This window comes from Coregonus clupeaformis, chromosome 10, assembly GCF_020615455.1.
Source record: "Coregonus clupeaformis isolate EN_2021a chromosome 10, ASM2061545v1, whole genome shotgun sequence".
NCBI lineage: Eukaryota > Metazoa > Chordata > Actinopteri > Salmoniformes > Salmonidae > Coregonus > Coregonus clupeaformis.
The window spans coordinates 49,160,442-49,173,124 of record NC_059201.1 but is presented as its reverse complement, the minus strand read 5'-3'; the positions used below and the strand labels follow the sequence as shown (position 1 = coordinate 49,173,124).

Sequence of the window (12,683 nt, the reverse complement as noted above, 5' to 3'; positions counted from 1 at the left end):
ACTACCTTTTCTGCCTCTTCTGTGGAACTGAAGCCTTACAATAAAGCCAGAATGCCAGTAGCACCAGCATTATTCCTAAAAGTGTCCTGAGATTGAGGAAGATGCTTAGACTTACATCTAGTAAACATTAGACTGAGAGAGTAAATTCAAGCATCTTCCTCAAGTAGGCCGTCATTGTAAATAAAAATGTGTTCTTAACTGACTTGCCTAGTTAAATAAAGGTAAAATAAAAAATAAATAAAAAAATGTCAGTCTCCCTCTCCCCTCGTGGATTCTATAATTTTACATTAGCCCCACAGTGCCCCTATGTTAGCTAGTTGGTACTACACTGCTGCTGCTCATCACTTCATACTTACAGTAAAACTGATTCAGATCCCTATATTAGGAAATGTACTGTTTATGTTTCTTAAATTATATTCTGTTAGGCAACATATACTCTATTGGCTTTCAGTCTGCTTGTGATTCTATTGGTATTCTCTATAAAGCTTTAGTCTGCTTGTGATTCTATTGGCTTTCTCTATAAAGCTTTCGTCTGCTTGTGATTCTATTGGCTTTCTCTGTAAGGCTTAAGTCTTCATGTGATTCTTGTCTTGTACTCTCCTGTCTGAAAAATGTCTGTCACTATTAAAATGAACCCCTTGACCTCTGTTGTACAGCAGCTTCTGTTTATTCTGATAATTAGACCATATGCAATGTATTACTACTGTATGGTATGATATGATATGATAAAATGTTTTATTGTTTTATTGTTGAAGCGAGTGTTACGATGCCTCTGTGTACATGGACGTTTCCCAATAGAGGTGTCCCACGCGTTGTAACCATGGGGATCTATAGATGGGTTACAAGCCGTGTGATGTTGCTATGTATCTGCTTGGTTGTCTAACCCTTATACTCTTGTTCATTCTGTTTCCATAGAAACTTGTAGAGGCAAGTATGGCAATGATCCAACTCCCTGTTTTGCGTGTTAATCTGTTTCATAACAACTTTATCTTCGGGACCCCTTTACAGTGATAATGGATTAAGAAACTCCAAATGAGTCATCAGATGGTTTATCAGCTTGGGCAAAAGCAGGCATTTTGTAAAGACATGTACCCGTTGTTAATGAACACACTCACACACATTTTCATAGTAGATTATAGGTGCAGTGGAGCAGAGCTTCACTGCTCAACACGCTCTCTCTCTCTCTCTCTCTCTCTCTCTCTCTCTCTCTCTCTCTCTCTCTCTCTCTCTCTCTCTCTCTCTCTCTCTCTCTCTCTCTCTCTCTCTCTCTCTCTCTCTCTCTCTCGGAGTGCTCTACTTTCAGAACTGCAGTGCTGTTTCTCTGGAGTCACCATATGTCAGTGTGTCAGTGTATGTGTTCCTAGTTTATGTGGATATGAATGTGTTAGTGCATGATTGTCTGTGTGAGAGCTTGTATGTGTGTTTTCTGTGTTTGACATACATATGTTGGATAGTGTGTGTGTGTGTGTGTGTGTGTGTACAGTGTGTGTGTTTATGTGTTAAAGTCAGGCCTTGTATATGTGTGTTGTTTGGTGTTTTTATGTTAATTTCACAAGGCCTTTGACAGAGGACCTTGTGAGGCCCATTTCCATCCTCCATTGACTGTTGGTTTGCATGCCGCAGTTTTGTCTCACAGTCTTTCACAGATGGATACGGACTGACTAGATCAGACACTCCATTCAGTTGGGCTGTTTTAACTTCTGATCTAGGATCTATGTTCATGTATGGCTATACTATAGCTGCCCATTTCACGTGTGGCCTGATTGTTGTTACCCAATCACTGTGGACTGTGTACCTCCTCTCCTGATGCATGCTGGGAAAGTGTCATGTGTTCGCCCCGTCCCCCTAACGTCCTCCCCATGTCCCTCCCCCCTCACACACAAATGGCGATGGGCCCCGCACCGGTCAGTCCTGTCCGCCTGCTCACTGACCTTTTGTCGCCATACCTCCCTTTTCTGTTTTCCCCTCCAGACAGAATGGCCCTGGAGCTCAGAGCACAGCTAGGGCATGTTGTTCACCCTGCACAATGCTACAGATAGAAATAGAATGGAATAGAATGTACAGACAGTGGTGATTTAATATTGGATTGACTTTTACATTCTATTTCGTTCTACAGCGTGTTCTTCCTAAGCAGAAGGAAGGTCTGCTTCTGCTTAGGAACACAATAAAACCAGCACAATCAAGATCAAAGTTCAATCAGGGTCAAAGTTGAAACGCAAACACCAGCAAAGTAGCTAGAGGCACACTTAACCAAAAGTATCAGGCTTCCCTAACAGTTGACAATCAGTATTAGCCTCACGTAAGAAACAGAGCACTTACAGCCAGCCCATCAGCAGATCTGATGGAAGTTATCATGACCGTAATCTCTTTCACACTGATGGTGGTTCCATCAATGCAGTAGCTGAGTCTGAGGTTCTTTGTTGATCTTGTGTTTGTGTCTCTGTGAGTGATTGTCTCTGTCTTCTGTTCTGTCTTCCCATGTAGTGAGCTCTTAAAGCTCACAATGGAGCTCATGTGTAGAGCAGGTCCAGGTGTGTAGCCTTCAGTCAGGTGCATGACCATTTCTCTCTCTCTCTCTCTCTCTCTCTCTCTCTCTCTCTCTCTCTCTCTCTCTCTCTCTCTCACTTGATCTATCACCGGTCTCTTCCTCCCTCTATTCTGCTTCTCTCACTTTCTTTCTTTCCCTCTCTCCCTCTTTCTCTACCCCCGAACCCTCTCTCTCTCTCTCCCTCTTCTCTCCCCCCTCTCTCTCCCTTCTTCCTCTCCCCCTCTCTATATTCCCCCCTCTCTCTCTCCTCTCTCTCTCTCTTTATCTCTTCCACTCTCCCTGCACGGGACTGTGAGAGCGTCCTCTAGCGGCGACTCTGATGCAGGGCACTGACTGTTGACATGCATGGGTTGCTGCGTGCGATGCTAACTGATATCACTAACGGCTCCTAACGGCGAAACTCCTCATCATCGAAACTTGTCTTGTGTGTACGTGTGCAGTGCTTGTCTGCAACAACATGGCGACGCTGAATGCATGCTCCATCAAACGCTGTTGGTTGGCCAGGATTACCTAAAGAACCTCCTTAAGCTTTATTATTCCACGTTATGATTTCTTGCTCATTTCGCACCTCATAACGTTTCTGTTGTTCAGTGTGAGCCAATGCGCTGCAGGAGATGGATGAACTGAAGCCATGTCTGTCTGGAGTTACTCTACTCATACTGTCCACTGTTGATGACATCACTCAGTGTTCTTCGTGTACTGTTGCTGTGAAATCATACATCTGAAATCATACAATGGTTCACAGTTTCTCTCACAGTTCTCTCAGTTTTCACAGCTGTGTTTTGATGAAGAATATACTGTTTTCCCATATAGGTGTTGATAACTGCATTTTTAAGCATTTTGACTAATACAATATGACTACCTTTGTATGTAATACTTTACAAAATGTGTGTTGGTGGGGTGTGTTTGTGTGGATTTGTGTGTGGTGTGTTTGTGTGGATTTGGGTGGGGTGTGTTGGTGTAGATTTGTGTGTGGTGTGTTTGTGTGGATTTGTGTGTGGTGTGTTTGTGTGGATTTGTGTGCAGGAGAAAATGAGAGCGTGAGTTAGCGTAAGATTGATGGTTTTAGCCTTCAAGGAGAAATCCACTCAAAAACGAGCTTTTGGTATTTTTTTCATTAGTCCACAGTTAATACAGGCCCAAAAAGTTTTCCTTAAGTGACATACTGGAAAGGTTGAAGTAGAATTCTGAATTAGTTCTGGATCATATACTGATGACAAGCCAAGAGCCAAGAGTGATATTATATGAGTGGAGGAGAGGTTGTTTATTAATTACAATATTTACAGAAGCACTAGTATTATGATCTGTTGACTGATATGAATGGGTTATGTATGGGTTGTGTGACAGTCACTATAATAACGCTGTTAGAGTCGGGTTAACATTATGTTTGGAACATCATATCCATAAGCATCATAATAAAAGTCTGTGTCAGTCAAATCATGTTTCATAAACATTGTTAGAACATTATCCATATGTAAAGCCACAAGCTTTTTAATCGGTCTGTTTAAACCATTTAAACCATTAAGATCATGTATGTCAGTTATTACCATTACACAGGGGCAGTGATAAAGTTGTGCTTCAGTCTTAAACAGTACCTTAAGTGTTATATTGTCTTAATGTTATATGTCAGTCTTAAATGCAACGTAAGCACCACATAGAAGTTGTTAAGCGTTACAGTATGTTGTCTGACAGTCTTAAACGTTTAAAGCGTTAAGATTCTGTTCTTTGTGTCATTAACGTTATGTTACATAGGGGTTGTGATTTAGGTGTGCGTGAGTCAGTCTTTCAATGTTACATAAACGGTGTATAAACGTCTAATGTTGAGACAATGTTGTGTGTCAGTCTTAAACGTAACGTCCATTTTTAAGCGCAGTGATGGTGTATGTAGTTAAGTGTGAGTCTTTAATGGTGCGTACGTCTTAAACATGTTGATAATATTGTGTTAAAGTATAAGGGAGACCTGACAGTTGTGATAACGTTGTGATAACGTTGTGCGAGTCATTAACACAGGTCTTTGATTTTAAAGCCAACGGAGGCTCCTCAGTTGGATGAGTCGGGGGTAAGATGCTCTTCCCCCAGTCAGGGCCTTGCCCTCTCTTCTCTGGGTTTTCATTGGGTTATGTTGATTTGCTTGTTTATCTCTGTTGTCTTCTATCTATATAACCTCCTCTAATCTTCTACATGGTGTCTTGTATAACCTCGCCTTTTTAATTTATACAATTAAAACATTTTATTTTTTATTTTGATATCAGTCCCGTTTGGGTTTTTTTACAGTTATTTTTGGTTGTATTTTTTGTTTGAGTTTGTTTGCGTTGGCTTTTTTTCTTGTCATATTCCTGTTTTCGTTTGGGGATATTATTTTGAAGGAGAGTGTGTCGATCACTCAAACGTGGCAGTGTGCGTCCCCCATGGTGAGGGCGGTTCTTTCCGCTCCTCCTCACGTTTGTAGCGCTGACACCGCTGCATGGTCTCCGCCGTGCCATGTGCCCCCTGCGTGGGGCGGTGAACCGTGGGGTCATGACCTCTGGGTTGGGGTCATGACCTCTGCTATGACCTCTGACCCCTGCTGGCTGACCTCTCTGGGGGGGGGGTCCCACTGTGACTCCGCATGCAGTGACTCTGGACCGAGGGTGCCGTGCTTGTGCTGATGTGTCCAGTCAAGTTATGGCAAGGTTTTCTTTCCCTACAGCATGCGTCCCCGTCCCTCTCCTCCTCCCCTGTAGGGCTGTGCTGTAGCAGGGCTCCTGGTAGAGCTTCACCACCAGCCCCATAGATACAGATGCATATCAGTTTCAGTGCTGCATAGGGGACTACTACTCCCACTCTGTGTCACTCTAAACTCCTCTCAGTTAGGTTTTACTGTGTTTTCCCAACCTCTCCTCAGTGCTAGAACAAATGTGTGAAATGGCTGGTGGTCCCTGGGGAGAGGGTTGGAAAACCCTTCTAGATGCAACAAGTCCAGGATCGCCTGGTTTTGAGAGAAAGTGTCTTGATGTCCATACCATGATACTTAAATGAATGTGAAATATACTGCTAACTTCTAAAGCCTATTTTAAACCTATTTTATAGACTGATCTATAGTTCCATAGTTAACTTATTCTAGTTAATCAAGGATTAGTTCATGTTACCTACGCCACATAGTCACCATCCCTCAAACAACCCTCAGTTGTCTACCAGTCACAGGTTAACAGAGCTTTTAGGTGATGTAAAGATGCGATACATGCTGAATCAGCTCATATGTATCTCACATCTCAGTCTCAGTAGCCTTTAGGATCAACATTGGATTAAGTATACATGCATGTAGTACTTTGAGTACTGTTAAGTGCTGGTCCAGGCATTGAAGCACAGCCAGGTTCCCTGTGTACCCACACACACTCCTCTGACGCTGCCTCCATCCCCTACAGAACACGGAGGACAACGCTCGCATCTCCATCACCTTCTTCCGTCTGTTCCGAGTCATGCGATTGGTCAAGCTGCTGAGCAGAGGGGAGGGTATCCGCACACTCCTGTGGACCTTCATCAAGTCCTTCCAGGTGAGGAGGACCACGTCCCTTATAACACGTCATCATCGTCCACTCAACTCATTCACCAGGCTATTAATGCATTGAACCAACTCTGGTCTTTTGTTCACTCTTTCTCTCTTTTGCTTTATCGCTCTCTCTCTTTCTCTTTCTCTCTCTTTGCCCTCTCTCTTTCTCTCTCTATCCCTCTCTCCCTATCTGCTCTCTCTCGCTCCTCTCTCTCTCTCACTCTCTCTCTCCCCCTCTCCCCCTCCCCCCTCTCCCCCTCTCCCCCTCTCTCCCCCTCTCCCCCTCTCCCCCTCTCTCTCTCTCCAGGCTCTGCCATATGTTGCCCTTCTGATCGCCATGCTCTTCTTCATCTATGCTGTCATTGGCATGCAGGTGAGTGACTGAAACAGCTATTTGTTACTAAACCATTCTCCCCAAACCATCTTCATCTTCCAGTCAGTCTCACAGTAACAGCGTCACTAAACCTCTTCATAGAGAGCAGCAGTACACCTGGGTCATGTTAATAAGGTACCAAACAGGGAAGAAAACAGATTGAAACCGGAAGAGACTACCTGGAAGTGTTCATTAAGAAATGCTCATTTTCAGTTTCTGTTGCAAAATGTTTAAAAACGCAGTTTGTAAATGAATCCTTGCCCTTGTCTATCTATACTGTTTGTTTCAGGTGTTTGGGAAGATAGCTATGGTGGACGGCACCCACATCAACAGGAACAACAACTTCCAGACCTTCCCTCAGGCTGTGTTGCTGCTCTTCAGGTCTGTCGGGGTTGGCGCGAGGGGTCACAGGGTCAGAGTTCACGCAGACGTTGTAGGTCGAATATGTAGTGATAGGAAATTGATTATATACAAAGCAGTGTTTCTACGCAGCTGCTGGAAATCAAAGAACATGTCCAGCAAAAGGCAAAATAGAACGTATTCAATGTACTTTATTAACAACCTTTTGGTCTTTAGGTCTTCATCAGTAGATATGGTTGTGAAAAGGTTATGGATAGGTTGTGAAAAGGTTATGGTTATGCTGTCTTACGCTATCTGACGAGTCATGTTTCTGTCGCAGGTGTGCCACGGGCGAGGCGTGGCAGGAGATCATGTTGTCGTGTGTTTCGGGAAAGCTATGTGACCCAGAGTCGGACTACAACCCTGGGGAAGAGATGACCTGTGGAGCCAGCTTCGCCTACATCTACTTCATCAGCTTCTACATGCTCTGTGCCTTCCTGGTACATCAATACTTTATACACACTTATACACACAGCACACACACACAAACAGACACAGAATACATATCCACGCAGCATACATACGCACGAATACATTTCCACACATACACTCACACAGACTGTGTATGTAGATACAGTCCATCACTAACCTGTTCTGATCCTGTTTGTTCTGTTGCCCTAGATTATCAATTTGTTTGTGGCTGTCATCATGGACAACTTTGACTACCTTACTCGTGATTGGTCCATCCTGGGTCCTCACCACTTGGACGAGTTCAAGAGGATCTGGTCTGAGTACGACCCAGAGGCCAAGTAAGTGTGTTGTGTGTGTCTATTTCAGGACTGTTCGATGTCGGTCCCGGAACAATTCTGGTGTTCATCCTCTCCTTCTAGTCAGGGACTGATTCAGACCCGGGACACCAGGTGAGTGCAATTAACTACCAGGTAGAAGGACCGGAATTGAACAGCCCTGGTCTATTTAGTGCATATATTTGACTGTATTATGTTTGAGATTATGTCTGTATGTTGCAGTAGTCTGAGTGTATGTTTATCAGAGTGCTCTCGCTCTCTGTCTCTCTCTCTCTCTCTCTCCCTCTCTCTCTCTCCTCTCTCTCTCTCTCTCTCTCTCTCTCTCTCTCTCTCTCTCTCTCTCTCTCTCTCTCTCTCTCTCTCTCTCTCTCTCTCTCTCTCTCTCTCTCTCTCTCTCGCTCTGTGTGTCTCTCTCTCTCTAACACAGGGGCAGGATTAAACATCTGGACGTGGTCACTCTGCTCCGACGCATCCAGCCTCCACTGGGCTTCGGCAAACTCTGCCCTCATAGAGTGGCCTGCAAGGTAACCATCTATCTGGTCTCTCTGGTCTCTCTCTTTCTCTCTTTCTCTCTCTCTCTGCTATCGCTCTGTCTTTCTCTTTCTCTCTTTGTCTCTGTATCTCTTTCTCTCTCTCTAATTGATCTGGCATGTGTTCAACCCTATAAACAACATACATATAAATAACCCTCCCTCTCTCCCTCTCTCAGAGACTGGTGGCCATGAACATGCCTCTAAACAGTGACGGCACCGTCATGTTCAATGCTACGCTATTTGCATTAGTACGCACCGCCCTGAAGATCAAAACAGACGGTAGGAGACACTCCCCCCCCCCCACACACACACACACACACACCACAACATTACCAACTGTATAGTTTGTGTTGATAGTGATGGACATTTGTGTGGTGTTTACCTGTGCTGTAGGTAATCTGGAGCAGGCCAACGAGGAGCTGAGAGCCGTCATCAAGAAGATCTGGAAGAGGACCAGCATGAAGCTGCTGGACCAAGTGGTGCCCCCTGCTGGTGGTCAGTTATATCACCCTCAGGCTGCCACAGTAATACATCTCAGTAGAAATAACGTCCCCAGCATTACACACACACAAACACCTAACATTCTGAGACCTGAGATCCTAGTAGCAATACACACATACACCCAATATTCCAGCACAATATCACATAATATCACATATTACACACACATTCCACCTTCCCACTTTATAAGTCTACAGTACAAGTATGAACTCTCAAATATCAACAATGTCCCTCTCTCACACACACTCACACACCCTAACACACACTCACACACCCTCACACACACTCTCGAACTCATGATTTCAGCTTTGTCCTGCTGTTTTCTTCTCTCATGTTCTCCGCAGTGTGTTTTTGATCCGTGTGCGTGTGGGGGTTGTTTATCTACACTCCTTCCACCTGTCCTGGATACCACTGGAGGTTCCAGGGCGACTGTGACTGTTACTGTGACTGACTGTGTGCTAGGCTTTGGGCTTGCATGGCCTCATAGTGGTAGACCACTGACTGTCGCTCAGTGCATGCCGTATCTCTCCTACTAAACTCTCTTTCTCTCCCTCTCTCTGTCTCTCCTTATGTCTCTCTATCTCTCCGCTTGAGCTTTTCCACAGCTTCTGTTCCTTTTCTCTATATCTGTGTATATATATTTTTTAAACTACTTTTAAGAACTTCAGAATATTCTGAAGCAGTTCTGTTTTAGGGTGGTGGCATGGAACTAGTGTTGCCTCTTCTCTCCGATCTCTGTCCCCAACGTGCTTGTTTAAAGTGACACAGACCCCTGCTTCAGAATCCTTCTCACACGCTCACGGTCACGCACATACACACATACTGCACTGTAACACACAAACATCTTCTATCTTCACCTTTTTTCACATTGCTCTCACATGAACATGGTCACACACACACGTTCCCACACGCTCACACACAAATACACACTAACACTAACCTACTCATATGTATGCCTAGTTCTGCTTGCTTGCATGTGCTCAGTAGAGTCTAACTGTGTCTTGGGTTCCTTAACACCCCGAATCCCTCTACTGGAGTGGATCTGAACTGTTTGAATACATTCCTCTGACATGTTTGAATACATTTAGCCATTTCATAGGTCAACATAAAAACAACTTAGGCCTCCCGAGTGGTGCAGTGGTGTAAGGCACTGCATCGTAGTGCTGAGGCACCACTACAGCCTAGGGTTCGATCCCAGGCTGTGTCACAGCCAGCTGTGACCGGGAGCCCCATAGAGCGGGGCTCAATTGGCCCAACCAGGTTAGGTTTGGCCAGGGGGTTTTCCTTGGCTCATCGCGCTCTACCGGCTCCTTGTGGGTCGTAATTACCAATCAGATATCATGAAATTGAGGAGAAAAAATGTGTACAATTACTACAAAAAATAAAATTAAAATATATATATATACAGTTGAAGTCGGAAGTTTACATAAACCTTAGCCAAATACATCAGTTTTTCACAATTCCTGACATTTAATCCTAGTAAAAATGTCCTGTTTTAAGTCAGTTAGGATCACTACTTTATTTTAAGAATGTGAAATGTCAGAATAATAGTAGAGAGAATGATTTATTTAAGCTTCTATTTCTTTCATCACATTCCCAGTGGGTCAGAAGTTTACATACACTCAATTATAATTCGGTAGCATTGCCTTTAAATTATTTAACTTGGGTCAAACGTTTCGGGTAGCCTTCCACAAGCTTCCCACAATAAATTGGGTGAATTTTGGCCCATTCCTCCTGACAGAGCTGGTGTAACTGAGTCAGGTTTGTAGGCCTCCTTGCTCGCACACCCTTGTTCAGTTCTGCCCACACATTTTCTATAGGATTGAGGTCAGGGCTTTGTGATGGCCACTCCAATACCTTGACTTTGTTGTCCTTAAGCCATTTTGCCACAACTTTGGAAGTATGCTTGGGGTCATTGTCCATTTGGAAGACCCATTTGCGACCAAGCTTTAACTTCCTGACTGATGTCTTGAGATGTTGCTTTAATATATCCACATAATTTTCCTTCCTCATGATACCATCTATTTTGTGAAGTGCACCAGTCCCTCCTGCAGCAAAGCACCCCCACAGCATGATGCTGCCACCCCTGTGCTTCACGGTTGGGATGGTGTTCTTTGGTTTGCAAGCCTTCCCCTTTTTCCTCCAAACATAACGATGGTCATTATGGCCAAACAGTTCTATTTTTGTTTCATCAGACCAGAGGACATTTCTCAAAAAAGTACGATCTTTGTCCCCATGTACAGTTGCAAACCGTAGTCTGGCTTTTTTATGGAGGTTTTGGAGCAGTGGCTTATTCTTTGCTGAGCTGCCTTTCAGGTTATGTCGATATAGATACTTGTTTTACTATGGAAATAGATACTTGTGTACCTGTTTCCTCCAGCATCTTCACAAGGTCCTTTGCTGTTGTTCTGGGATTGATTTGCACTTTTAGCACCAAAGTACGTTCATCTCTAGGAGACAGAACGCGTCTCCTTCCTGAGCGGTATGACGGCTGCGTGGTCCCATGGTGTTTATACTTGCGTACTATTGCTTGTACAGATGAACGTGGTACCTTCAGGCATTTGGAAATTGCTCCCAAGGATGAACCAGACTTGTGGAGGTCTACAAATTTTTTTCTGAGGTCTTGGCTGATTTATTTCGATTTTCCCATGATGTCAAGCAAAGAGGCACTGAGTTTGAAGGTTTGCCTTGAAATACATCCACAGGTACACTTCCAATTGACTCAAATGATGTCAATTAGCCTATCAGAAGCTTCTAAAGCCATAACATCATTTTCTGGAATTTCCCAAGCTGTTTAAAGGCACAGTCAACTTAGTGTATGTAAACTTCTGACCCACTGAAATTGTGATACAGTGAATTATAAGTGAAATAATTTGTCTGTAAACAGTTGTTGGAAAAATTACTTGTGTCATGCACAAAGTAGATGTCCTAACCGACTTGCCAAAACTATAGTTTGTTAACAAGAAATTTGTGGAGTGGTTAAAAAACGAGTTTTAATGACTCCAACCTAAGTGTATGTAAACTTCCGACTTCAACTGTATATTTGCTTAGAGCATTAACTCTGATCTAAATGACGTGCCATATTCTCATAATAATCACTATCAATGTGTACTATTTAAACCTGCAGTCTTTAAAAGGATCTTAGAGGTTTGAACCAATGGGCTGTAAGGGTCCTGTCCCTCTGTGACCCTGCCTGTGGCCTGTCTGCCCTCTCCCTCCTCTGGCTGCCTACCTAGATTGGACCGGAGATTATTATAATAATAATAATAATAATAATATGCCATTTAGCAGACGCTTTTATCCAAAGCGACTTACAGTCATGCGTGCATACATTTTTGTGTATGGGTGGTCCCGGGGATCGAACCCACTACCTTGGCGTTACAAGCGCCGTGCTCTACCAGCTGAGCTACAGAGGACCACACTTGTATTGATACAAGTGATATTTCAGAAGTTGTCAGGCCCAATAGAGATCCTATAATTCATAGGAATTAAAGGATCTCTATAGGACGCCCAGAATCTAACTAGCATCGAACCATAGTTCAGTTATGGTTTCGGTTGAAACCTATTTGAGGTGTACCAGTGAGGTATACCAGTTCTGTTTTAGGGTGGTGGCATGGAACTTGTGTTGCCTCTTCTCTCTGACCTATGTCCCCAGGACTGAAAGATGTAGTTGAGGATCTAGATTAAATTATTGAGTTATTATTGAGTTATTGTGGTCTTTGACCTACAGAGAGGATTGGCCATCCATGTGATGCATCTTGAGGTATAGTATATGCACCATCAAGATGGATGTGCTTTTTATGACAGAATGTTAAAATTAGGTGAAACCAAAATATTTTTTTGACCAAGTTACACTTCTCAAAGGCACCGAATTGGTGGAACGACCCTCAATGACCATCAAGATGGATGTATATGAATGATACAGTTGATAAGATATACAGTCGTGGTCAAAAGTTTTGAGAATGACACAAATATTAATTTTCACAAAGTCTGCTGCCTCAGTTTTTATGATGCCAATTTGCATATACTCCAGAATGTTATGAAGAGTGATCAG

The 12,683-nt window shown here is 43.5% G+C and overlaps 1 protein-coding gene across 6 annotated transcripts in view; it reads left to right on the top strand.

Moving 5' to 3' along the window:
• LOC121575421 (voltage-dependent L-type calcium channel subunit alpha-1D) overlaps positions 1 to 12,683 on the top strand; it is a 133,253-nt gene that overhangs the window by 100,573 nt on the left and 19,997 nt on the right. For 4 of the 6 annotated variants that reach the window (XM_041888535.2, XM_041888534.2, XM_041888531.2 and 1 more), the window contains 8 exons: positions 5,953 to 6,081; positions 6,385 to 6,450; positions 6,740 to 6,831; positions 7,130 to 7,289; positions 7,471 to 7,598; positions 8,023 to 8,119; positions 8,305 to 8,407; positions 8,522 to 8,623. In XM_041888535.2, coding sequence (XP_041744469.2) covers positions 5,953 to 6,081; positions 6,385 to 6,450; positions 6,740 to 6,831; positions 7,130 to 7,289; positions 7,471 to 7,598; positions 8,023 to 8,119; positions 8,305 to 8,407; positions 8,522 to 8,623 — 877 coding nt within the window. Of the gene's footprint in view, positions 1 to 4,574; positions 4,608 to 5,952; positions 6,082 to 6,384; positions 6,451 to 6,739; positions 6,832 to 7,129; positions 7,290 to 7,470; positions 7,599 to 8,022; positions 8,120 to 8,304; positions 8,408 to 8,521; positions 8,624 to 12,683 lie in introns of all 6 variants that reach the window. The other 2 variants (XM_041888533.2, XM_041888525.2) reach the window with 1 other exon arrangement.